This window comes from Apaloderma vittatum, unplaced genomic scaffold (genome assembly GCF_000703405.1).
Source record: "Apaloderma vittatum isolate BGI_N311 unplaced genomic scaffold, ASM70340v1 scaffold5355, whole genome shotgun sequence".
NCBI classification, from domain to species: Eukaryota; Metazoa; Chordata; class Aves; order Trogoniformes; family Trogonidae; genus Apaloderma; species Apaloderma vittatum.
The window spans coordinates 13,034-39,834 of NW_009718640.1; the positions used below are offsets into that span (position 1 = coordinate 13,034).

At 41.4% G+C, this 26,801-nt stretch overlaps 1 protein-coding gene across 1 annotated transcript in view; it reads left to right on the top strand.

Annotated features, from left to right (window-relative positions):
* Nucleotides 1-26,801, top strand: part of MGA (MGA, MAX dimerization protein) — a 48,595-nt gene that overhangs the window by 10,425 nt on the left and 11,369 nt on the right. Inside the window, exons 5-16 of the mRNA XM_009870311.1 lie at nt 2,789-2,917; nt 4,295-4,393; nt 5,234-5,868; nt 6,485-6,842; nt 7,744-7,967; nt 8,848-8,988; nt 9,394-9,466; nt 10,880-11,400; nt 12,874-13,174; nt 14,895-15,536; nt 16,043-16,342; nt 17,795-19,497. Of these exons, the coding sequence (XP_009868613.1) occupies nt 2,789-2,917; nt 4,295-4,393; nt 5,234-5,868; nt 6,485-6,842; nt 7,744-7,967; nt 8,848-8,988; nt 9,394-9,466; nt 10,880-11,400; nt 12,874-13,174; nt 14,895-15,536; nt 16,043-16,342; nt 17,795-19,497 (5,126 nt within the window). The remainder of the gene's footprint in view (nt 1-2,788; nt 2,918-4,294; nt 4,394-5,233; nt 5,869-6,484; nt 6,843-7,743; nt 7,968-8,847; nt 8,989-9,393; nt 9,467-10,879; nt 11,401-12,873; nt 13,175-14,894; nt 15,537-16,042; nt 16,343-17,794; nt 19,498-26,801) is intronic.

Genomic DNA, 26,801 nt, shown 5'->3' on the forward strand with positions numbered 1-26,801 from the left:
TGATCCTATAGCTGGACACATGTAAAACCTACGTGCTTTTCCTCCAGCTTCTAAGGGAGTGATGGTGAAGTGTGTGGTACTTCCTGAAGGGTATTGAGCAATTCACAGATACTACAAAATGGACAAGAATAGTCAAGCATCAGGCTAAGAAAAAGAGATTCTCTCAAAAGAGAATTTTTACTTTCTGGAGTGCTCGCGACCATCATTTCCAGTGTTGGGTTGCAATCTGCTGAGCCTGTTAAATAGTGAAATTGTAATTCAGCAGTGAATTACAGTCTAATTTTTAGAGGGAAAAGAAGTTACGTGAAGTCTATTCACAGGAAGAGCCTTACTGCAAATAGATACGGATGTAGATTGATCAGGTTGTGAAGTGAGTTACAGTATGTATACTTTTCTTGTTAGACTTTGTTGCAAGTGTACTGGAATCAATCTTTCAGCTTCCAGGAGTTACAGATCTTTATTCACCTTCCAAAAAGTTACAGATCTGTTGCCTTCTGTTGCAGACTTGAGATCAGAGAAGGAGCACAATGAAGTTAATGGAGAGACAGATTGCTGGGATGTTTTTCTTTTCTCTCTCTCTCTTTTCCCCCATAATCTCATCAGTAAGACATAAGGTGGCGAGTGGGGAGTGTCTCTGAGCCAAACTTGAGGGTTCTATCTTTTTCCAGACATACTGATTCTCAGCAGCCTCTTGGAGCATAGTGATGCCTTCTTAACCTTCTTCGTTCACTTGTTCTCCAAAATTTCTTGACCACAGCTGATGACTAATATCCCCTCATCACCTACTACAGAACAGGCAAAGAGACATCCCTTCTCTCTCTGGAAGATGTGAAGTGCAGGTTTCTGTATGTGCTTTCAGCTGTTCTGTGGAAGTTTACCAACTTTCTTGTCCTTGCACCAGCATGGGAAATGGACATAGCAATTTTGATGTTAAGTCTGCTTTTGGGTTTGGACAACATAGCTGAGAAGCTTGAGTTTCTTGAGATTCACTGATGTGTTGGAGCTGTTCCTAAACCCTGGAGTTGGTATTGATTTGTGAAGTTAAGAAAACTATGATTGAGGGTATGTAGATCTTAGAGGCACCAGGACTGCCACAAGATGCTTCAGAAAGAAGGGAATTCAACTTAACCATGTTAGAAGGAAAGTTCCTGCTGTAGTACTGCAGTGCTGTGGGATGCCTCTTGTGTCTGAGCTCATTTGAATCGCTTGTATTCCTGAAAATCAAAGGCACCGTTGTCATGCATCATATTTCAGATTTAGCAGCTGCATCTGATGGAGAGGAGAAGGTTCTTAAGGTTCTTAATTTGCTACTGTTTGATTACAGCGCAAGTTCACCTGTCATATATGGTGATGTCGTGACTGACATAAAACTGTTAGCAGTTTTTCTCTTTAGACTGTCTGTGTTCTTTTCATGTTGTGCTTGTTGGAGTTATGCTCTTGTATTTTGTACTTTGTGATCGTAAAGAAATATATTTGTGTATGGGTGATGTTCTTAGTTTTGTTTGAGTGTTAAACAAAGCTAGGCTTGTTTTTGAAGTGGCAGAAGAATTCAAATGGAGTGTCAAGAGAATAAACCGTGTACTCCTTCCATTTTCTCTTTAAAAGAATTTGAAAAGAAATACATGACATCTTGGCATTTTGCAGTTGACATGTTTTTATACAAAATGCTAGATTGACTTGCTTACTGTTCATTTTCCTTATGTAGATTTGAAAATTATATCTCACTAGACTGTTTTTGATAATGGTATCTGTTTAAACAAACATGTCTTGAGATTTGCTACACATCACTTGTTTTGCGACTGCCAGTAATCGGGTCCCCATGTCGCCACTTTTGAACATAAATGTGTACCACCAGCACAAGGTTTCTGCTGTATGTACAGATACTGCTTAATGTGTCTCGAGCCTTGTCAAGTCATACGTTTTCAATTTCAAAACTTACTTATTTAATGTATGAATTTCAGACTTGTTGGCAACGGGAGCAGTATTAGTAGGTTTCTGTAGCTAAAAACCAAAACAGATGTTCACAACTCCAGACTGAGCTGAGTTTTATTGGCAACAGTTATTTCTTGAATTCAGTGTAGCAGTCTTTTCTGAAAAAGGTACTAAGTCAAATTTACTAGCTTCTTTTTTTTATCAGCATTTCTTAGTTGATATTGTTTTACCATGGATAGAAGTAGCTTTTGTGACTGAGTGAAGTCTTCAGTTTGAGTATTTTGGAGGAATTGGTGAGGAAAGATGTTACAGGCAGTTAAGCATTTGTGGTGACATCAACAACATGGATTGGTTAATTACTTTATATCTCCCCCCCCCCCGCTAAAAAAAAAAAAGTGTTTCATTGCAAAGTGCCAAGCCTGGAAAAAAATAATATACCAAGATCTGGATAATTTGATGAACTAGTCATGAGAGAGCTGTGAGAATACAACTTTATCATAGTTTCCAGACACACACAAACGCTTTGATTTAGAAGCCTTTTGCTCTTGTCTCTTATTGCTGGTAGAAACTGAAGAGCGTGCGGTTTATGGTCTTGCACAAGAATAGCTTAGAGCAGAGAAGGGGATATTGAGTATGTACGTACTGCTGGCAGGATTGGTAGTTTATGTAGTGGTATGTGAATGTCAAATAGCTGAATTGAGGTCAACCAGTTAACGGTGCTAACTTCTTCTCTAAAAATGGTGGGTGAATGGTAGAAAAGCCTGTGTATAACTTACTGGTTTATTTTTTAGTAAATGACTTGATTTTTCCTAACATCTTGCTGCATTGAGGCATTTACTGATATTTCCTCTTGTAGTGGGACTCAAGCTGAATTCTGTGGACCCAACAATGAGCATTGACTTGAAATACTTGGGTGTGCAGCTTCCTCTTTCCTACTCAAATTACTCTTTGTGGAGCTATCCGGGAACCAATCCCAATTCTCCAGGTGGGTAGAATCTGAATTTGCTGAAATCTCAAGTATTACCTTTTTATTATCAACAGTTAATCGAGGAGGGAATGGCCATTTAATTGAACTTGATATCTCAAAGAGATTAAAGAAGTATTAAACTGGCAAAATGTGAAAACTTCTTTAAGTCATTATGTGGTTGCCGAATAATTCTGGCCAGATTGTCTTCAGCCTTCCCTTTTTGTGATGATTGTGATCCAGTACTAGTATCTGTCTAGCTTATTTTATACCTATGTGTTCTGTCTGTTAGAACTGGCTTTTCTACATGTAAGTGTACACATTAACTACTCTCAGATTGCTCAGAAAAAGCCTGCATTTCCCAAATGATGTTCATATGTAAAACAAACAAAAAAAAGTTGTCTTTCAGAACTGAGTATCAGAACTTTTCAGAAGAAGAGCTTGAGGCTCTGCTTGGACACTAGCCCAGTGAGAATTATTTATTACAAAAGTGCTGACAGAGTGCTTTTTTAAACCTAGTTGGTATCCAGACAAGGGCATTTCTCGTTATGATTCTCATACTCTTGGTAGATACTGTTTTTAATAATAAACAGTTGGACGAAGTACAGGGGTGCTTAATCTTGCCCTTACTTGCCTCTTTCTCCTACTTTAATATTCTGATTACTGTGTCTTTATTAATCTGCTGCTTCTGGGAGCTGGTAAAGAGGCAGATGTCAGATCTCAGCTTTGTTTACACTGTAAAAGAGGCAGTTTTGATTCAGAAAACATCAGTCAGCTCAGTGAAATGCGATTATTTCTAGCCCAGCAATATGTATAACAGCCTCACAAATCCCTGCTAGAGTTTTTACATTCCAGCTGAGCTCCCAGAGCTGATGGATAACTTAACAGTTGTCACTGTTTGCCTTTTGTGATTATTCCCTGTTGCTGCCCCTAACTGATACTCGGCTGAATTTGACAGAACAGCAAACATTACATGAAGTTTCTGTGAGTCTTGTAAAAGTCATTGGCTCAGTTGACTCAAATTACTTTTCTCGCTGAGAGAGATTGTAGTATCAAAACCTGCCTGTTCCATTTTAGCTTCCTAACTACCTGGTTTTCCCGATTGAAGTTTGGAATCAACTCCTTGCGCCATGGTGAAGGAGACTAAAACTGAAAATACAGAAGGCATCTTTCATATGGGATAGCAGATGCATGGCCTTACAGCAGAACTCTCCAGGAAGCCTGGCTTTGTTAAGTGTTCTGTTAATGAGAAAAAAAAATTAAAAGTTAAAAATCAAGTCTCTTTATTCAGTTTTTTTATTTACTACTATTCATCTGTCTCTGAAGAGGAATAAGCAGAGCTCGCTCAGAGCAATCAAGCTGAGTTCATAAACTGAGACGAGCTTTCTTCTTTTCCAGATACTGGATTTCCTTTTGTTTCCAGGACAGGAAAAACAAATGATTTCACAAAAATCAAAGGCTGGCGAGGGAAGCTTCATGGTGCTTCTAGAAATGAAGGTAAAAAAGAAAGAGATCAGTGTACATCATTCCAACACTTGGCCTTTTCTTGACCTTCCATAGATCTTGCAGTTTGGTAATTGTGTCTTAATGAGATATTGGGTTGTTACATTGAAACTGTCATGACTAAAAAATTTTCTGGCACTGCTTTTGTGGTAGGAATGGAGGTTTATGAGGAAAGAGAGAAACTTACTTTGAGTGAGATGAAAATACATGTGTTCTGTTTTGCACAGAAGGCTTGATTGAAGATCAAAGCTGTAATAGTTTTAGTTTTGTTTGTCAGTTGTGAGTTTATTTGCAAGTATGGTAATACCAGGATTCTGTTGCCCCAGGGACATTTAAGGAACTAAAATAATTCTAATGTATATTGGTGTATTTTTAACTCCAGTTAGAGTAGATATTTGTTACAGATTTGATTACTTTGCCTCAGGGAGAAATGGGTATTGGGCAAGTTGCCAGTTTTTACTTTAAATTTAGATTAAATATTGTACGTTCTGCACTTCCATGCAGTGTTTTGTTGGTATGTTCCAGTTACACTGTGGTATACCAGCTAGGCTAGGTGTTCACAACAAACAGAGTAAGTTGCACAGAAGCACTGCCTGTTGAAGCCTTTCTGGTTTTGTGAATAAATACATCTGGAAAAGCACCACAAAAGCAGTTGTTCGGACATCTAGTTGTGTTTCCGAGTGGATTGTATTTGGTGTGCCTGTGTTGTACTCTGCTAAAAGAATCATATATATTTTTTTGAAAGGTGTTTACCTCTTCTGTATTGTTTAATTATTATAAGATTTGTCAGTATATTTTCCCAGGAGCTAGTTAAAGTGCTCTCTGTTTATTTAGGTGGCAGTTCAGAAGGTTCCTTGAAGAATCGCTCAGCGTTCTGTAGTGACAAGCTGGATGAGTACCTGGAAAATGAAGGGAAGCTGATGGAAACAAGCATGGGATTCTCTTCTAGCACTCCCACTCCTCCTGTGGTGTATCAGCTTCCCACTAAGAGCACTAGCTATGTGCGAACACTTGACAGCGTTCTAAAGAAGCAGTCCACCATAATTCCATCAACATCTTACACGTTCAAGCCCGTTTCTCTGTCATCTACCTCTAGGAAGACAAAGGGTCAAAGCAGACAGAAAAATAGAATGAAATCGTCTTACAAACCCATACTGCCGTCACCTTATTCTGGAAGACAGAAACAGAACTCTGCAGGGGAAAGGGCAGCGAAGTCTGTCTCAAACAGTAGTTTGAATAATCAAGGGGATAGTTTTGTGACGACAGCTCTGGAGGAGAACGTGCTTCCAAAACAGATCAGCCTGCGCCAAGCACCACAACAGCACCAAGCATCTCGTCCGCCCGGTTTGTCTAAATCTCAAGTGAAGTTAATGGACTTGGAAGACTGTGCTCTCTGGGATGGCAAACCACGCACGTATATTACAGAAGAACGAGCAGACATCTCTCTGGCAACCCTGCTTACGGCTCAGGTAGTTGTGTCGTAGTTTCTTGCTTTTCTGTACTGTTGCTTTTCCACTTTTTGATGTTTCATATAGATGGAGAAAGTTAAGACTGAGGGTGCTAAGGAGCATGACAAACCGTGATGGTCCTTTGTGGTGTGGTCTTTGCAGTGGAAGTTGAGAAGTGCTGACCTTAGCAGTATGTGAAAAAAAACAGCTGTGATAATAGTGTGTTGATAACACTCATTCATAATTGGAGTTATCTCAAATTTTCACTGTTAAAAAAATCTGGTTAGTACAGTTGCTATTGAGTAACTGCATTTCCTTACTATTTGTCACTTTGGTTTTTTTAAGTTGAACTAACTACAAAAACGCCTGGTCATGTAACTTGGTTGTGACATGGTTACCTCTTCTGCTTTCTTCACGTTCTAGTTATTACCAAGCTGGTTTAGCTGTTTCCAAGCAAACTCTCCTCTGTTCTAGGTTTGTTTGTTTGCTGTTTTTCAATATAGGTGAGAAATTTTCATAGGTACACGATTTAGTTGAGGGGCATTATTCTTCGTGAACTTGTAATAGCAAATTTGCACACACTTTATTTAATCTTACTGAAATTTGAAGTGTATAACTTACTTAAAACTTTTCTTAGGCTTCTCTCAAAACCAAACCTATCCACAAAATAATAAAACGACGAGCACCTCCCTGCAATAAGGATTTCTGTCGCCTGGGTTGCATATGTGCCAGCCTGGCACTGGAGAAACGTCAGCCTACACACTGCCGCAGGCCGGACTGTATGTTTGGTTGTACTTGCTTGAAGAGAAGAGTGTTGCTGGTGAAGGGAGGATCAAAACATAAGAAAATGATGAAAAAGGCAGTGCGTGGAAATCTGGTGCTCTATGGAACACAAGACGAACAGCAGGAGGATGAAGATGCGGAGGAAGGGGGTGATGGGGAGGAAGATGAGCTGAAGCAGAAAGATAGGAGGAAGAGAAAAAGAGTGGAATACAGTGAGTATTGCTGGGCGATAGTGATTACTTACATTCTTATTAGCACGTAGTAGTGATGACATTTTCTAAATTCAGAAACTGGGAGTGAATTCCAAGAGATGGCTGCAAAATCTGCTTTCATATGGCTGACTAGCAGGAAATAACACCCTTTTAAAATATTTTTTTTAAAAAAATTTAATTTTACTTTTTTTTTTCCTCTAACTTATCTGGTGAGCAGTTAAGGCACTGCTTAGTTGTTTATATTGATTAAATACCTGGAGTTTCTTTTTGATAGTTTAAGTTCTTGCTCAACTCTCCCAAGTACCTTTAAAGACAAAGGATGTGAGATAATTAGTGCTGTCACTGCTGATAATCTTCACCATCGTAGTGCTGTGTTTTTTCTCTCTTATCAAGTGAGTATCTAGAGCTGTATTTTCAGTTGCTGAATATAACTGCAGAGTTCATTGACTTCAGTGAAAGTGTAGTGATTTATGGTGGTTTCACATCTGGCCTAAGCTATACTCAGCAAACCAAATCAGTAGAAGCTGACCATGAATTTACACTTTCAGTTTCTTGCTAGTAGTACTTTTAGCAGTAGCTAAAAAGGAACACAGCATTTTCTGGTGTTCCACCGGAGTAAATGAATTCTTCCAAAGAGCTGTGGTGAGTCTGTGTTTTTTGCAGGCATTTTGTAATTTTTAAGTGTACAGCATCAATGAACACCTGTTTTTTTCAGAGTTTTTCTGTATCTGCTATCACAGCATGAATGAGAAACAACAATTAGCATAGAATCGTTTTTATTTTCATTTCCTCTTCCTTGTGGACAAATCCCAGTCACTTTTGGCTAGAATTTGATACAACAGCCAGTAGTATTTAATTTGTAAAAAAAGTTGGTTTGGGTTTTCCTCTTTTGTTTTGCCAGCAATCTGTGACTCGGAGCCAGAACAGCCTGTTCGGAATTGTCCACTGTGGGTGAAAGTAGAAGGTGAAGTAGATCCAGAGCCAATTTACATCCCAACACCATCTGTTATTGAACCAGTTAAATCTGTGGTACTGCCCAGCACAGAAGTCTTGCCTCCTAGTAAGCCTAGATCTTCCAGTGGAGTGAAACCAGCCAGAGTGTATACTCCTAGACCCAATCCAGTGGTAAGAAAAGAGATGAATTTGTTTTGCTTTGTATCAAAAATTAAAACAATCACTGCCCAAACCTTCTGTGCTAGATCAGTTTAGATGAAATTTGAGATGAAAGCCTAAGATTGACTTTTATATAAACTTTAACTATGTCTGTGTTCTGTTGAGAATTTACTGTAGCAATACGCAGATGGTGAAAGGTGATAATGATTCACTAATATCAAGTGTTACCGCATTTTTTTAAATGAGACTATTTTTGGCAAAATGATTGCCAGTCTTGTAATGTTCATGCAAGTTATTAGCTGCATAATATAGCCTAAGTAATGGATTACTTGCAAAAAATAATTGTGATACAGACATAGTGTTCACTGCAGTTCTGATGTCTTTTTTTTTCTTCCTTTTTTTTTTTTTTGATATTTCACTGACAATACAGGAAAATCTGCTTTTGCCTCTTTCATCTTAGTATCTAACAAAAACAACAACATCAGTGGAGGAAAAACAGCAGTAGGAGTTGAGCCTAGTTAGGTCTAAGAACAACTATACCAGAGCTGCTATTTAATGTGTACCAGATAATCAACTCCTGACACTCAGGACTCATTTCCTCATTTAGAAGAGTACCTGAGCAGGTTTGGGTTTGGGGGGCTGGTGGTGGTGTTCTGTTCTCCCCCCGCCCTGAATATGTGATTTGGAAGCAAGATGTAGACTGGGCTATGTAATACTAAGAGGGCAGATTCAGCGTTAAATGCTAGACCTCACTTTTGACGTTTCCTCTTGAAGCATTAATGTTCAAGTGTTGTTAGAAATCAGAACTGTTTCCTGAGTCTAATATGGATCTAGAATGGAGAGATGTCCTTGTCTGTTGTTTTTCGGTTGTGGTTTGGTTTTTTTTTTGTAGATTCGAGATGAGGACAAGGATCCTATCTACCTGTACTTCGAAAGTATGATGACTTGTGCAAGGGTCAGACCATATGAATACAAAAGAGAGGAAAGAAAGCGAAAAAAAGTGAAAAACGAGTTACAGATTTGTAGTATAAAGGTAAGAAGTTGCACTGTAACTAGCATGTACCATAGGACAGGCAGAAATATTGAAAATGTTGAAATAATTTTTGCCCCAGAAATTCCTACGCAACAGGAGGGCTTGACTTAGGTTTGATGGTGACAGGGCTATGGAGTCTGGAGCCTAAGTTACGTAGCAGTGTTAGTCAACTTACACCGTTGCTGTGACAGGAATTGTCTTGTCTTTGGGAATTCCTGTCTGCCAAGCGCAGGATGTTCGTTGTTAGAAGAGCTGTTCTAAGATGACAATGGTAGCGTTGTCAAAGTTAGCATATGTTTTATGATTTGGGGTGACAGTATGATGAACGAGTTTGTGATGCAGTTTTTAGCGTTGGAAGGGTGATAAGCAAGATGAGACTTTTCTTGCATTTCTTTCTTGCAGCAGGAGCCTAAAACAGAAGTTCAGACTCCTGAGAAGGCAGCCTCTGAGGTAGACAAAGACACTGGTAAAGCAAGAGGTAAGAGCTGAGTCCTGAGTATCTATAATTTGACCTCTCACTAGTTCCACATCTTTGTGGAATTTTTGTGTTGGCTTTATTTTTTTTTTTTAAAGTTGCAGCTACTGATGAAGCAAAAGTCCATTTGCTGGGGGAGTTATTACAGTTGTCAATAAAAGTCTTACAATGCGCTCATAGTTTCCTGTTTCCTCAAGCAGTTGCGTGTGTGTCACGTGGGAGATACAGCAGACTGAGTATCCAGTGCCTGCTGTCACTCTAAGGTTAAAATGATCAGTAATACAGTAGCCTGGTTAGTGATAAAAGATAATGCTGCACAGCAGACTTGTCCTCAAGAGTGATAATTAGGTACTTGGAAAGGAATGGAAACCACTGGTTTTGGTTTATGTGGTTTTCTGGGTTTTGTGGGTTTTTTTCTTCTTTTTTTTCTCCTTACTGTTACTTGGTATTTACTGAAGAATTGGTAAATATTCAAGCGGTACTACGAGGATGGGATTCTCGTGTTCTCTGCTTGAGAACCATATAGGACGAGGAAGTGCCTGTACCTTATTTGGAGTTGTTTGACGTCGAATTCTTCTAGTTTAAGTTGACAGGTTGAAGTTTTGCTACATTGTATGTGCTGGGTTTGAGTTCCTGGTTCATAAAGAAGTAAGCTAGACATCTGTGATCTCTTGCAGTCTGAAGCAGTCCAAATCATGTTAGGAACTTTAAAATGAGACGTATATTGGAGATACTGTATCATCCACTAATGAAATACAGCGGCCTATTTGAGCTCAGTTTTTTTTTTACTGTTTGATGTATGCAACAGCGCACTCTACATTTAAGGATGGGAATGGAAAAATAATACAACTAGTTGAAACTGCAGGAGAATTGGTAGGTGAAATTGAAATGGCCAGGACACAGGGCTTAACATCCTTACAGTTTTGCGAAAAGTGACATTGGATCTCTAGTGACAACAAAGGGTCACGCTTCTCTTACATATCTTCTGCAAAAGCCAGTTCTGCTAGTGGCACATTTGCCACTCGTGCCGTTATGGGACACTGGTCCTTTTCTGACTCCAAGAGAAAAGTGCCGTCTCCTGAATAACCAGCGATGCTTTCTCCTGCATGTTGGGCTTGCTTGGAGATCTTTCATCCACGTGCTGAAACAACCCAGTTTTGTTTAGCTTGTGATGCAATGGGATACAACCTGAGGTGGTATGGCTGTGGGGAAGGAACTATGAGAAATAGGTACGTGAGTTTTGCAGCGAGTTTTTGCTTGCTCGCGAAGCTCTGCGCTGCTTTGAACTATTCTTTTACTTGTTGTTGCCCTGCAGCTGAGAACAAGGGTGGAGGTGTGGGCAGAGTAAAACTGTTTGAATATCCAGGTGATTAAAATGCCATAGTATTGCAGAAACCTATTTCAATTCTTCCTCAGAGAAAAGCTGGTGGTCTTCCCATAGTGAGGGGGACTCTTCCTCCACCTCCTCTGTTCATCACACCACTCCAAGTGGACCAACCAAACTTATCGAGATTATGTCTGACTGCAACTTGGAGGAAGATCACAATAAGATCATGACCATGTTGTCACAGCATATCAGCAGTAACGCGCCACAGTGCCTCAAAGTGGGTAGCTTCGTTATTGAATTGGCTTCGGAGCACAAGGCCCGGGATGAGGACCACCCTCCTGTCTACTCCTCCAGAGTGAAAATTTCAGTGCCGTCCTACCATGTCAAGGACGAAAAGCCTGAGATACCCATCTTGGAGACTCCTGATAGTGGAGTGCCGTCGTGCAAAACCCCAGAAAATGTAAAGTTATCGCGGGCAGACGCAGTGGACAAACTGCAGGAGAAGTTGCATGGGGGCAAAGGCTTGCCTTTTTATGCGGGGGTTTCTCCTGCGGGAAAACTGGTCGTCTACAAACGCAAAGCTAATATGAACCCCTCAAGCTTGATTCAGGTGGGTCCCTCTGCCTTTACCATGGAGATGAGATTTCCGTTTCATCCAGTATCCCAGAACTGCTTGAACAGGAGAACAGCTTTAATTTGTCTACCTAGTCTTTTGAATGTCCAGAGAAGGCTTCTCAGTATCTGGTGGCAAAAAAAATAAGCTTGTCCCTTTCAAAATTGCCTCAGTAAAAGGAAATCTGTTCGGAAGTCTGAAATCTGATGGTTCAGCTTGTCCTTTTTGGCCATTTGTGTCTTGGTGGCCCACGTACAGAATCTCAACATCTTTTTTGGTGCTTTGAAAAACTCCCTGCAGGTGCATTTGACAGATAATACTTCTAAATAAATGGCTGTTAGAGGCCACAAAAAATATTTTCTGATGAATTGTACTCTGGGACAAAACTTGAAAATGAAACTCTAAACACTAAATTGCTTTTTGCTACGGCTTACTGTTAATCTTCACTAATAGCCTGCATCCTCTTTGCGGAATATAGGTTATTCATCAAGAATCATGAGTTCAACGTGAATCCTTTCCCTGCAGTTTCATGCTGCCAGCTTGGTTTTATGAAGTGGTGGTAGGAACTGTAGGGTTAGGATGAAGATCTTTTTCTCTCAAAGGTATTTGTGGTTATAATAATACCACTTCCAGGGGAGACACGAATTAGAAAATGAGAATAAAATCTGTTTTCATGACACTTTCCAGATATGGCATCCCCATGAAGAGAACCTACTGGAGAAAAAAATTTAGGGGGAGATTTCTTGTTTTCCATAGAAGTTGGTCAGTAAGAATAGCCCAGACTTTGTTTAGTAGTGTGTTTAAATATATCTGGCTTTTGGAAAGTATTATCAAGCAACTTGAAAGTAAAATGCAGCACCACCAAAGCTTATTATGGACCACTAGGCGTAAACCCTGCCATTCAGGAAGATGTTCGCTTTTTGTCCTCTCCCATGCAGTCTGTTACCGCTGCAAATCAGTTAACTCATCACACCTTAATGACAATATCAAATGACAGTACAAATAAATTAAAAAGCTGATAAAGCTTTTACAAGCTCTTTAGAGTTTTGTCCCAGTGTATATGACATAAGTATTCCTTCTTTTGTGATGCTAGGTGTTAATTAGTTTTGAGAATCTTATCCAAAATTGTCCTCAAATTTGGGAACTCATTTTTATTCGGGACTGTAGCATAAGTAAGGAACAGGAAGAGTAAGTGCTAGCTTCACTCAGTGTAATTTCAGTGATTTTACAATGCTCCGTTGGACTCTGTGGTTCTATCTGAGGGTCTGAGTAGCAGCTAAAATCTGCGTTATAAAGATACAACAGAGTTGTTTGAAGTTCTCCTGGTCAGTAAGGAAATTAGGAATTCCCATCCTGAATTGCAATGGTTTTTCGAAAACGACACGTAGAAGTCCCGTGGCATGAAATGCCTCTCCAGAGGCGATGAATTAGCATTCTTTTCACCAGATTTCCCTTTTCCACTTTTTTCAGGTTAATGATAAAAGGTATCCTCAGGCCAAACTGCTTTTGGGACAGATGGGGGCATTACATCCCGCCAATCGGCTAGCAGCTTATATCGCAGGCAGGCTGCAACACGCAGTACTTGATATCTCAACCCTCAGTACTGTGATCTCCAAGGTAGCACCCAGTGCTAAAGCAGCTGCTCCTGAGACACCATCAGTCCAGGTGCCCACCACCTCAGCTCCCAAAACTACATCTTCCACCAGCACTACTTCAACCCCCACTGTGACGACTCTGAAAACCCATGTCCCACCAGCACAGAGACAGATAGGTAGGTTGCAACTTCATTACTGTGTTTTAAATTGTGCGAAGCTGAAGTGAAGAGCGAGTGTGCAGCATTGCTGATTTCGGTGCGACGGTGCGGGCTGCCTTTGGCTGCATTGCCTACCTAAACTGCCTCTGCAATGAATAACTTTTTTAAAGCAGAAAGTTTGATTTTGACGTCAGAATAAGATGATGGATGTTGACTATTAGTTATTTTATTAATGCTGCTAGAGCATATTTTCAAGAGACAAGGAAGAGTGGATGGAGACACACTGAATATTAAGCATGGATTTTTGTTTGGAGAGTTTCCTTACTGTGATTTTTTTAATTGCTTTTCATCAAACAACGATTTAACTTAAACGAGTAAGTGATCGCTCTAACCTGTGGTTCTTCGCTGGTAGTTTTTCTGATGTTACATTTGTAATTGGAATTCCTGTGACCACCAAAGATGCGTTGAAGCGGCAGTGAAAGACAAGATGGCCCATATCTGGATTAGCAAAACAACAGGAGTGCAGCCAGTAACACACCAGCCTGTAATCTCATTGGATCTCACAAGCTAAAAAGGGTTGGACTTAGTCAACACTTGAGTTTAAAAAGAAAAAAGTTACCAGAAGAAGCATGTGGTACTGAAACGGTTACCCCAGCATGACAGGAGAGGAAGTTGCCTTTAACTATTAACATTTTGCATGAGTTTAAAAAAAAAAGTAATAAAAATTAGAATATCCAGTGCCCATCCGCATATTCCCACACGTTAATTAAAGATTTGAAGAAGCTTTGCAAGAGAAAAGGATGTTACCTGTGTCCTGGCAAAACTTTAGTTTCCGATTAATTATTTTGGTTCTTTCTGCTGAAATTTTCATTGCCGTGTAGATGGATGTGTTGTTTTTCTTGTCCTGTAATAATAAACTTCTTGGTTTGCGTGTGTATGCAGTATTAAAGAGCTGGCTGCATTTCATTGATGGGTGAAGCGATGGTTATGCACGTGATTTCAGCATTTTGGCATATTCTGTGTTAAAAATGCTCTATGCATAAGTAGCTTCAGTATTTAAGTTGGGCCTGCTCTGTGATTTCTGTGCTGCTGTACTCACCTGTAGGCATCTGGTGTGATGTAGGTGCAGTATTCTGATCCCTTGCAGAGCAAGGGATGAGCGAAAGGGTTTTTGCAAGAGTGACTATTTCCCATCGGTTGAATTTGTCCCATCTAGCTCTCAGTTGCACGAATGTTGCTGCCACAAGAAGGGAACTTGACAAACTCTTATCTCCCTCCTGCCCCTTTCCTCGTGGCTGTGTAAGGTGTGGGTGCAGTCGAAGAGGGGTGAAAACCAAGCGGCAGTGAAAATTTTGAGGAAGATCACACAAGCTGTTAGAGGAAGAATTGGAGTTTTAGAAAATAGTTTGAGCCGATGGTTTCCCGTAGGTGTTTGTTTTCCTGTGCTATGATTAGAGCCGTCAGTTCATAGTTTCATGATAAATAACAACCCCTCAAGACCTGATACTTTTGTGCGGTCGGGAAGAAATGCAACCAAAAAGATGTAGAAGGGGAATAAAGCAGACATATTTCTAATGTGTGAGGCGTGTTCAGGACTGCTGTAAAAAACGTTTCAGTTTAATTACAAGCTCCAAAGAAAATGGAATCTCAGGTTCTTGCTGAAATTACAATTGTAGCACCTCATGAAAGGCAAAGGGGAAGCCTATTAAAATGTTGACCTGCAAGTTTTTGTTTGCAGCTGCCCGACCCTCACCTGGTGGTGTGTTCACAGAGTTCGTGATGAACAAAGCCGGAGCCCTGGAGCAGGTTGCTGGAGCAAGCGCGCGCATGCCTTTGTCCGGACCACAGAAGTTCAGTATCAAGCCCACGCCCATAATGGTCGTCACTCCTGTGGTTCCCTCCAGGCCTTCTGCAGCTCAGTGCACCATCTCTCCTGGGGTCACTACGGCCACCATCGCTTCTCCAGTTACTGTGGAAAGTACCGGCGTGGCACCGCCTCCTGTGAGCGCTCCCGGCCAGACGAGACCTAACGAACCTGCCTGTTCCTCTCCTGTAATTACAGTCATAGCTGCTCCTGCAATATCTGAACCCAACACCGGCACCTGTACGACTCCCTCGTCCACCACTCCGGCTGCCACTGTGAACGTCATAGCAGCGACGGGGATTGTTGCGCCAGTGGCAACCATGCCCTTGCCTAACACTGTAGTAACGACACCAACTGTTACCTCTTGTCCTGTTGTCACAACGTCAACTTCTACAGTTGTGCTAACAACAGCTGCGACAGCTACGTCTGTAGTGACCACACCGACTTCCTCTGCCATCTCCGTTCCGATTATACTGTCGGGAGTTAATTCAAGTCCTTCACTGAATCCGAAAAGAGGTAAGGCTGAGGTGCTTTGGGCTATCACTGCAAAACTTTGTTTTTTTTTTTACTTCACTCGACCTTCTTTCCAAAATAGGGTAAGAAACATAATCTCTTAAGTTGCTTGTTTTATTCCAGCCTTGAGCCAGTAGAGAAGCTAAAAAAATGTAGCTATCTCCTCAGTGACTGCTGTGAAGTGAGCTGGAGGTCTGCATCATTTCTTGGCCCTTAGCAATGTATAGCACAATTCGAGATGTATAGCACGGAGTTTGAGAAGTGGGTATGGAATTACTCTCTCAGTAACATGGAAGTCTAATGAGTTACGGTCTGGAAACGTCAATGGAACTACATGAAAAAGACTGCTCTGACTCCATTGGTTCTCTGTGTTCTGTGAATAAGAAGAGTTAAAAATGCTTTCAAACGAAGAGATATAGTTGTTTCCAAAATACTTGGGAACTTGATTTTACCTGATTTGTAGACTTTTGCCTTAAGCTGATTTTTATATAACTTTCTGAATGTTTCAGAGGAGGCTACTGCACAAGCTGTAAGTAAGACTCCGCAGAAAATGTCTCCTGGAACAGACAAACGTGTAGGACCTCGGTTGTTGCTGATTCCCGTGCACCAGACATCTCCCGCTTTGCGACTGCTGAACAACACGCAGCTTACTCCGAGACAGAGGATGGTCCTTCAGCCTCTCAGGAGTCCCGGTGCCATGAACCTGTTCAGGCATCCCAATGGGCAGATAATTCAGCTTGTCCCTCTGCAGCAGGTTCGAGCTGCAGGTGCCCAGCCCAGCGTGCAGCCGGTGATGTTCCGCAATCCAGGTATGAAGTCCAGTGTTTCCTTCTTGACTGACCAATGTGTTGCCCAGAAATTGTGATAAATGTCTCTGTGATGCTCCTTTCCTGTGCTGGAAGAAACTAAACAGAGGCTTAATTTGGTTCTGTGCAAGTGGTTGAAGAACATGGTGTCATTATTCAGTTTATTCATTTTAAATTACTCAATTTAAATACCATCTGTCTAAAGTATGATAAGTGTGATTGATAGCTATGTCACCAAAATTTGAGACTTGTGCACAGCAAGTAAAAGAGCCTCTGTGTGTAGTAACAGAGCCATGTCCTTTGTATTGTCATAACTTAAAAGAAATCCTGTTGATCTGGCAATTAAAAATTAATTCTTGTTAGAGACAGCCTTAAAAAGAACGACCTCTTGCCTGTGTTTTATTGGATGTGCTCCTCTGGTTTTGTTTGGTTTGCAGGCTTGTTAGTGCTTTTACGGCAGATACTCAAATCAAACTGCAGTACAAAATTGGTTTTTTTTCTTTTCTTCCTTAGAGTGTGAGAAGAAAAGTAAGTTTGGTTTTCAGCTGTTTCTCTAGTATGTAATTGAAGACAAGTTTGAAAGAGTTAGAAATTGCAGGTATCTGAGAAAATAGCTAGGATGCTTGTTAAGCATACTGTAGTGTACCTATTTGTAAGCAAAACATGTTTATAAACAAAATATACTTTAAAGGCATGTTTATTTTCACACAGGATTTTTCTAAAGAAGCCTCTTGAGGGGAGGGAGGCAGAGTGGTGTTGAGAGAGGCAAGAGCAAGCACAGTAGATAACAGGAGTGTGGGGAGGAGAGAAAATAATCCTGTGCCTTAGCCAAGGTTCCAGCATGAGCTGTAGTAAAGAATCAGTCAAAAGGTTTGTTGAATTCCTTTCTGGTTTGGAACTTCTGCTGTACAAGAGAAGCTGTTTGCCAATGGTGATATTTTTCCTCCCTGTTTTACAGAGTTCTAAGTGCCTCAGAAGGGTTTGTTAAGGTGAAAAAAAGTTGTAGTATAATTGTATAATCTTGTCATAGTTTTTCCTCTGTGAAAGTCTTTTTCTGAGGAGAAACAACAGGATTTTAGGTTGGTTTGTTTTTTCTGAGAAAATCCCCATTTTCCTGTTTTCCAGTAAGTGGCAAAGTAGAATGCAGACGACTTTTAAGTGTAATGCCCTTTCTGGATTAAAAGCTTAATGCTGAAACTTACCATTAAATCCATTAGTTTTAGAGTAGCCAGCTCGTGTATTTTATTGGGGTGTTCCATAAAAAATTTCAACAGTTCATATGTCTTTATGCCGTACCAGCTCTTTCATGAAGGATTTGTGGTCACTTGAATATGTGACGATCCTTGAGAATACTGGCTACTTCTAGCACAGTGTGAAATACTGAAAGAAAGAAAAAGTGATTTGAGGAAGTACTGACTGAGAGTTGATTTGTTCGGGGTTTTTTTTTCCTCACAGGATCTGTTGTAGGAATCCGGTTGCCTGCGCCTTCTAAGCCTCCTGAGTCACCCCTGTCCCCCGCTTCCTCTGTGTCTTCCACTCCTCCTGCCACAAACTCAGCCGCACAAACCGCGGTGCCCAAGTTATCCCCTCCGTCTAACGTCGCCACTCAAGCATCTTCTCTCCTTCCGTCAGTAACGAGTTTTGTGTCACAGGCGGGCACTCTGACTCTGAGGATCTCTCCTCCTGCTGCTAGCAGCGTGACAAATCAAACGGCCTCCGAGTCAAAAATAGCCTGCAGCTCAGGTGGCCTGCCTGCTACCACTGCTAATCTCATACCTTTGCAGTCCGGTAGTTTTGCTTTGCTTCAGCTCCCAGGACAGAAGACAGTGCCAAACTCCATTCTTCACCATTTTGCATCTCTTCAGATGAAGAAAGATTACAGGAAAATATGCAAGAAAGAGGAGTCGAGTGCTGCCCAGCAGAAGAAGAATGGGAAGACTTCACGCTCAGGTGGCGTTGAAGTTACAGAGTCTGAGGTAAAGGTGTCGGATAGGAAACCAGAAGAAAACGAGTCATCAGGTAACCAGTCAAGTAACGTTGAAGAGGCAGCGTCTGGCACAATTGCACCTGATAGAAATTCCGCTACGTTAGAGACAGTGGAGAAGGACTCAAAGGTGCTAGAGCCTTCTTGTGACGATAGTGCTTCTCAGCACGACGTTTCCGCAGATGTTGTGTCATCTGACCATTCATACATCAGTGAAAAGCCAAACGATGAGGAAGAAAAAGGGACTTCTGAGGAGAAAGAGGATTCTGGCAGTTCTGCAGCTGCAGTGGAGGCTGTTTCAACTAACTCTGAAACTGTTTGTGCATCATCAGATCAGTCTCTAGTTGCTCCTCCAGATAATGCACATCCACAGACTCTGGAGAAGCAGGAGACTGCCCAGTTGAAGAACCACGGAAAGGAAAAAATAGGTGCTGAACAAGAAGAGAAACCGGTAGAAGAGCAGGAAGGAGATGCACAGACGCCGGAGGAGGAGGACAATGAGGCAAGATGTGGGCAGTCACAGAGTCAACAAGAGCAAGATACACAGCAGGAGATCAAAAAGGAACAGGGAGGGCCTGAGCTGTCTCAGAACAAACAAGGATGCCAGGGTGATGCTGTACAGGCAGATACGGAAAGCAAGGAGTACAAGGGCTCTACAGAAGCAGAAAGCGTAAGAGAGAAAGAAGGAACTACGTCTGAAATGGATTCTGCAGAAAAGCAGGGTGATGCTTCGGGAGAAGAGCCTACTGTCAGTAGCGAGAAAGGCAAAGCAGACACGGCTGGGCAGGAAGGCAGTGACAAAGAACAAGATGCTTTTGATTCTCAGGAAGAAATGAAAACGGGTCATGATATTGTAACACATGTCAACAGTTCTTGGAGCAAAATATCCAGCATTGTACCTGCTTTAGAAAACAAAAGTGAGGTGGATAATAAAGCTGATACCTCTGAGAAAAGTGACTTCCAGACACCAGAACCGAAGGCGCGGGAACCCAGCCATGACGAAAAGGGTTACTTGCCCGCCATTGATGTAACTGCCGATGATACGGAAGAGGAGTATGAGGAAGATGATGAGGATGATGATGATGAGGATGAAAAAACTGATGATTCTGCTGATGAGACGCTGGATGGTGCTTCTGACTTCCCGAGTGAAGAGGAAATAGATGTTGAAAAAGTGGTAAGCATTTAACTATTTATTAGGGGATTTTTTTACTTTCTTTTTTTTTTTTTTTTTTTTGTGACTAGACTAACTAACGTGTCCCAACCCATGGATTTGAACGACGCAATATGATGTTGTGGTCTGGACTTGAGTTTCATAGAAAGTGTAGCTCAGGGTTCCAAGGGGAAATGTCTTTTGTTTCTTCTTGGTTGCATGCTCTTTCACAGGTAGCATTGTAGTGTCCATTTAGAAATTGTTTGGGTTTCAGATAACAGGATTTATATTAAACAAGCTGTAATAAAACTGTTGCTTGCTGTCATCCTGCAGTATTTATTCAAGCAGCTTGGTTCCTTATGATCCTAAAATATGGTAGCCAATCTCATATTTCTGTTATTTTAAGCTTTAAGTTATTTTTAAGCTTTAAGTTTCCTTCTTCTTAACTTTTGTAGCCCTTAGTTAACGCCTATTTCTGAGAGGAATGTTTGACTCTCTCCTTGTATTAATAAATTTCAGGAGAAATTTATTTTAATGCGTGAAGTTACCACTCCATATTCAACAGGAAACAATTTTCTCCAGAAGTCACAGAATAAAGGTGGTTAGTGTAATTAAGACACGTTTAGATTTTAATAGCCATAGAATTTCTATTCAATTTCACCCCAAAATTAAAAGAAAAACAATCTCACTTATAACTCCTTGACGTACTTTTTATATACCACTATGTGACTTAAGAAACGGTGCATTATTACTTTATGAGGTTGTGGTTTTGTGAGTGAGTCAAACGGATGTAAGAGATGAGGTAGCCTTTTCTTGGGATGAGATAGAAGTGGAAAGAGGAAGGTTAAACTGGGGAAGAATTGAAGAACAAACATTAAAATAGGAGAGATTTTATTAGTGCCTCCAGGAATTCGAAAGTACACAGTTGTTTTAGCCCTTTTGTGTTGATGTGGTCCCACAGCTGAAAACCAAATCAGACTTCTTGTTCTTTTAACCGTATCTGGAGTAACTCAATTAAATCAGCAACTCTGGCTTTTAGAAAATTTATTTAGTTTCCTGAAAAATAGACTAGTCGGTTCATATTCCAGCTCACTATTCTTGGGTAAGATGACAGCATCTCAGCTCCATGAAGGTGAGGAGTAGTTTTTTTAAGTCCTTTCAAGCTGAAAAGTGAGCTGCTGCTGTCTTGTCTGGAGGCAGTGACAATTTGACAGCTCCCGTATCCTTCAGTAACTGCAGCAGAGTTACCACTAAGATTTGAGAACTGTGGATCAAATTTCCAACCCCTAACATTCTGTGATTGTGTGATTCCAGACAAGGTAGTCTTAGGAATCTGTTGGTAAGCCAACAGGTAATGCAATATTTAGGTCTCAGAGTAGCCTGTTATCAGGGTTGATGTTTTAAAGATGTCTTCTCTTTTGTCCTGCAAAAGGATGATGGAGCAAAAAATAAAAACTATTAGAGATTGCAAGAAGTTTTTGCTTAGGAAGAAACTTCGTGTGCAGGTTGTGACTAACGTGGTTTGGTGAGCTGTACAGGGGTACGTCTGCACTGTAAGCTCACACAAACGTGAACAGGGTAACTTTGGTTCTAGAGCAGTAAAGCAGAGGACCGAGATCTCAGAGGAGTGTAAAAACCTGACTGGAAATGGGGTGACTTCTTGGTTTGTTGGCCTGTGCTGCCTGCAAGTCAAGCTAGCATGTCACTGCCTAGTGGAGAATTCAGTTTTAATAAAAACACCTAAGTCTGTTTAATTTTTCACTAGGATGTACTTTTTTTTACTAGTGTAGTGCTTACAGGGCAGGCCATGCTGGTATTGTTTGTCAGACTGGGGGAAGCCAGATCATACAAACAGACTACTAGAAGGCGTTTATCTGTTTCATTAAGCTATTGGGAACAGAAGTGTCCGTGCATGTCCATTAATGCTTTTATTCAGTGGAAATACTGATGGCAGCTCTTTCTTCACTAGTTTGATGTGTGGACTGTCCTTAGTTGCTCAGGAAGTAGCCATTAAAAACCCCAGAAAACTCCAGTGAGAGTCAGGATGATTGCTACTTACCTGTAGTAGTTCTTAATGTTTCGTTTCTAGTACCTTTTCCTGCCCTGGTTCTTACTCCAGTAATGATTTCATTGTTGTTACTTTTGCATATTGGAACTTTTCAGATTACCTTCTTACCTTGTGCTAACTTTTATGTTACTAAGCAGTATCGGGAGCTGTTGTCTGAACAAACTCAAGTGTGCTGGTCTGGGACGTGGTGTTAAACTCTTGATCTCTGAGCTGTGAGAATCAGCACACAAAATTCCTGTTATGAATGGGTGCCTGGCCTAGGCTAGGTCACAGACTGTGACACTTGTTGGATTAAGGCAAAACCATGCCAGGGCTGTTCTAGTGTTTTAATGCTGCAGGGAGAGTCCTATGGTCCTCTTTAACTTACTAGTTTAAACATAGCTTCTCGGTTTGGCAGTTACTTTATTTTAAATGTTGTTAAAACATGTTTTTCAGTCATTCTTTAAATTTAATATCTTTAAATTAAAATGCTAAGTAACTATTCCAAATTATTAGAACATGGTGAGTTCAATAAAAAGTTCAAGTGACGTATTTTGCGGATGATTTAAGTTCTAACGATTTCTCACATGTTCTGTGCTTTTGGTACAGGCCGTGTGTGAAATCTGCAGACATTGTAGCATAGAAGGCAAATCCAGAAATGAGGCACTTGTTTGGGTAATGTTGGTAGGACATCTGTTGTCATCTACCGTCCTTCTTTCTCAGCACCATCCCCGAGGACCCGCTGCCATCAGGCAACTTGCTCTTAAAGAACCGGCAGTAGGGGTGTAGGCTGCCAGGAGCAGACAGGTAAAAGCCAGGGGAGAGAGCTCAGAAACAGACATTGAAATGCTGAGAGGGGAAAATGCTGACGTTTCTGTAGCAACTTTGGAACTTCTGTTGTAGTGAGAGGTTGTTCCTCTTCTGTCTTCGTTCCTTAAGATATTTCACTCGTACAGGCTCAAGGTGCGTAGAAGTGCTAGAACTGCAGGACCTGAGGAAGGGCTGGTGCTAGAAAGGTGGGGCTCCCACAAGCATTTTAGAAGTTTTTCAGCCCAACAGGAGGTCATGCTAGGCTATGGATAGGGTTCAGGCTATGGTGAGGCAGCAGTCCTTACCTAGGAGTAGTTCTTCTTACGGCAGAACTTCAGCAGACTTACTTCTGACAATCCTCACAATTGTGATAGTTTTCCTATTGACAGAAAGTAAGAGGTCGAGAGGAAAGATTTACCATCTTGAAGCATTTTTCTCTTTGTTGTAAGAATGAACAAAGTAATGGTTTTTGTTTTATGTAAATGTCCACATTCAGGATTTGTAAATTTAAACGTGAAGTTACTGGTGGGCAGTGGGGAGCTTTTACTCCTGATTTTTTCCCTGTCTTTCATGAAAAAGATGCCACATCTCCAGTTTTGGATAACGCTTTTCTAGTGTGACAGTGTGTAGAAAGTTCTACCACGAGAACAACCCTGGATAATTGCTGTCAGCCCTTTGGTTAGCGCAGTGTAACTTGTCAACACTCAACAGCGTAGTGTTTCTACTGTAAACTAATTTCTTAGGGTTTTTTTTCCTCTCGATCTGGATTGCAGTGTCTTCTGAACTACTCTGCATGTCCCCCTTCCCTGCAGTGTAATGATGTCCAAATGTAGATTACACAGAGTAGTCCTGTCCCCTGAAGAAAAACAGAACACGTCTCATGCGTGTAGAATCACAGTGATGATATTCTATAAAATGGAAAATTTAGGAAAAATACCAGGAAGCTTCTAGCATCAGGGAGGCTTTACAAATGATCCAGGAAGGCAGGCAAGAATGACAGGTCCTCTATATATAGCGAAATGCAGTTACGTTGTCATAAAACGTGACCTGTTAAAATTTTGTAACCCTGGGCTTCTCACACGTTTAATATTTTCAACGTAATGAGAGGTACCTGCTCCATATTCCGTAGTTTAAATAGTATCTTTAAGTAATTTTTGTTCAGCCAGGTTTGTTTTTTTTTTTTCTTTTCCTCTGGCTCTGTGATGCTTTTCCTTCTCTCCTCAGGCCCTGGGGAGAATTAAAAACAGGCTGTGGAAGCAGCTGTGCTACATTTACATTACCTGTTGTAGCTCTACAGGAGGTTAGTGTCTGGAGAGATGTGTGGCTTTGGTATCTCCCAACTTCTTCTCTTTTGCTTTCCCTTCCTTGCACTCTTACCAGTTAGGAGACTTCAGTTTCAGATTCAAGCCCATGTTCTCAGCTGAGGAGTTCTTGGAATTTCAGGACTCCGGATCCTCTAGTAAATCCTCAAGTTCATTCTGTCAACCCTGGCATGGCAATTCTCTAATTCTAGAGAATTTGGAGATCTTTAGTTGTGTGTTTGATTTTACTGCCTTTCTGTGAGCTTGCACAGATGTTCCTGTCTCTGCTTTTCAGTGGGGAAACTACAGAATTGACTGAAAGGCAACTTGGATGCATCTGTTGTCTTAAGAACAAAATCATTTGATTAAAAAAAAAAGCATCGGAAAATTTCACCTGCTCATTAAAACTGGGTCTTGACAAAGTCTGTAACAAGTAAAGCAAATGTGAGGAGGAGTTGCTGAAGATTGTTGGCTGTTTATGTAAGTGGCATTCTTCAAGTGAGATTTCATACAGTAGAACTTTGATTTCTTCAGTTGCTGTGAGCATATGGAGCCACTCAACAGACCTGAAGCAAAGGTGTGTGCTCTTCACAGGCAGTGTTTGAAAGCTCTTGAGATACCTGTGCTGGAGTGCAGCGTAGCCTCAACTTGGTTGCAGTATCAGTAGCCTCTCCATATCCACATGCTGGATCTAGAGTGCCCGCAGTATTGGGCTTCACCAAGGTCCCAGGGACGTGGTGTCTCCTGACTTTCATTCTCCTGGGGAGCAGGAACGTGCAGCTCCTGACCAGCCTGTCAGGTTTGAGTCCAAGCCTGCCCTTTGTAAAGACGGTTCTTTTTCTCTTTGCTCTATCTGGTCCCAGTGCTGACGAGTTTTGCTTTGTGGGGGAATATTTACAAGATGGAACAAATAAGCATTTTAGAGGCTTTAATGCACAGGGAGAAGCAGTACTTCCAATTGGTTCCTGCCAGTACCAAGCCTTCAGAGTCAGAAGAGAATTTGTTTTACTTCTGTGCTGCTCTTTATACTCATAACAAGAACTATCAGGGAATAGTTACAGATTCACAGCTGCTCTGAAGGAAAGCTGCAAAACACCCCAGAAATTAGTAGTGGTAGAGTAACTTATTTATCTCCTTTCTGAATGCAGAACTCACCAGAGATCAGAGCTGCTTTCCTGGGCAGAGAAGAATTGGGTCTTTAAAGTCAGAGCATGTGTTAAAAATAACTTTGAAAGAGTGAGATTGTTCTCTAAGGCTAGCCATTTCTTATCTAAGGTCACTCTCCTTGCTCTTCCTTCTTTTTCCAAAGACAGGACGTTTTACAATCACGGAGGTAGAAGATAACACGGGAATGTGCATAGCAACTTGTAGACGTTAGGATGCTTTTCTGTTCAGACCTAGCAGCTGTAGCTGATAAATTGAGCATCACTTTCTTTGTCTCAGCAGTTATCTTGATATTTTGTAGTACGGGAAGAGGTGTCAGCTTCTCAGCAAGTAAGTAGTTTAGAATTGTATACCTCCTTCCACAGAATTGATACTCCCAACACTTTGTAGGACCCCTCATGATGTGAATGGAAAGTGAAGGAAGACTTGGGAATATGTGAGGGGGGTTTTACAGAGGGGAGGGTGCTGTGTGGTTGCCTTCTGAAAAGACTGGAAGATTCTACAAGCAGCATTTCATACGTGTATGTGTGTCTATGTAGCCACTAAAATCTACTATTTAGACACACACCTTTTTTTTATATATATATATATCTATGCTCTTTTTCATATATATATATGTGCATAGACTCTGTACTAAAGGCTACATTGCTACAAACTATACCTTGCTGTGCTTTTCAAAGGTTATATGCTCAGTGTAGCCTTTAGTAAAGAAGGGCAGACTTGCTTAATTTTCCGTCCTGATGCAGCTTTCAGTTTTCTGTAGCCTCGATCACACAGCGACTGGAGGTGACGTGTTATGATAGAACGGTTTGGGTTGGAAGGGACTTAGTTCCAACCCCCTTGCCATGGGCAGGGACACCTCCCACTGGAACAGGTTGCTCCAAGCCCCGTCCAGCCTGGCCTTGGACACTGCCAGGGATGGGGCATCCGTAACTTATCTGGGCAACCTGTGCCGGTGCCTCACCGCCCGCACAGTGAAGAATTTCTTCTTTATATCTAATCTTAATCTACCCTCATTCAGTTTAAAGCCATTACCCCTTGTCCTGTCACTGCACTACCTGAAAAAGAGTCCCTCCCCATCTTTCTTGTAGCCGCATTTAAGTACTGGAAGGCTGCTCTAAGGTCTCCCCAGAGCCTTCTCTTCTCCAGGCTGAACAGCCCTGACTCTTAGCCTGTCCTCACAGGGGACATGCTTGAGCCCCCTGAGCATCTTCGTGGCCTCCTGGCCTCACTCCAACAGGTCCACGTCGTTCTTGTGTGATAACTCCAGAGCTGGACACAGCACTGCGCGTGGGGTCTCACAGGAGCAGAGCGGAGGGGCAGAATCGCCTCCCTGGACCTGCTGGCTGCGCTGCTTTTGATGCAGCCCAGGATGCGATTCTCTTTCTGGGCTGTGATCACACATTGCTACCTCGTATTCAGTTTTTCATCTACCAACAGCCCCCAGCCTGTGTTTGTGCTTGGGATTGCGCCGACCCACGTGCAGGACCTTGCACTTGGCTGTGTTGACCTTCACGAGGTTTGCAGGGGCCCACCTCTGCAGGTCCCCCTGGATGACCTCCCTTCCCGCCAGTGTGTCAGCGACACCACACAGCTTGATGGTGCTGGCAGACTTGCTGAGGGTGCCCTCGATCCCACTGTCCGTGTCACTGACAGAGATTACACAATAGTTAAAAAATACTGATAATTTTATGAGGCAGCGTGATTCACAGTGGAGACCACTCTGTTGTGTCAGTAACTAAGGTGGCAATTTTTATGTAGTGGTTTGAATTTTACATAGCCTTACTGCCTTGTTTGGGTTTCAGGGTTGTCTTCCTGTTATTATTTTAGTTTAGAAAAGATTTGTATTTAGTCAGTATGAAGAAGCCAAATACTAAAACATTAGGTTGTTAGAGATCCTGCTTCTCCATTAGAAAGGAAATAATCAGCGAAGATTTACTATCTGATTATAAATTGATCTCTTTAAACTAAACTATTTAAACCAACTATTTAAACTAAACTATTAA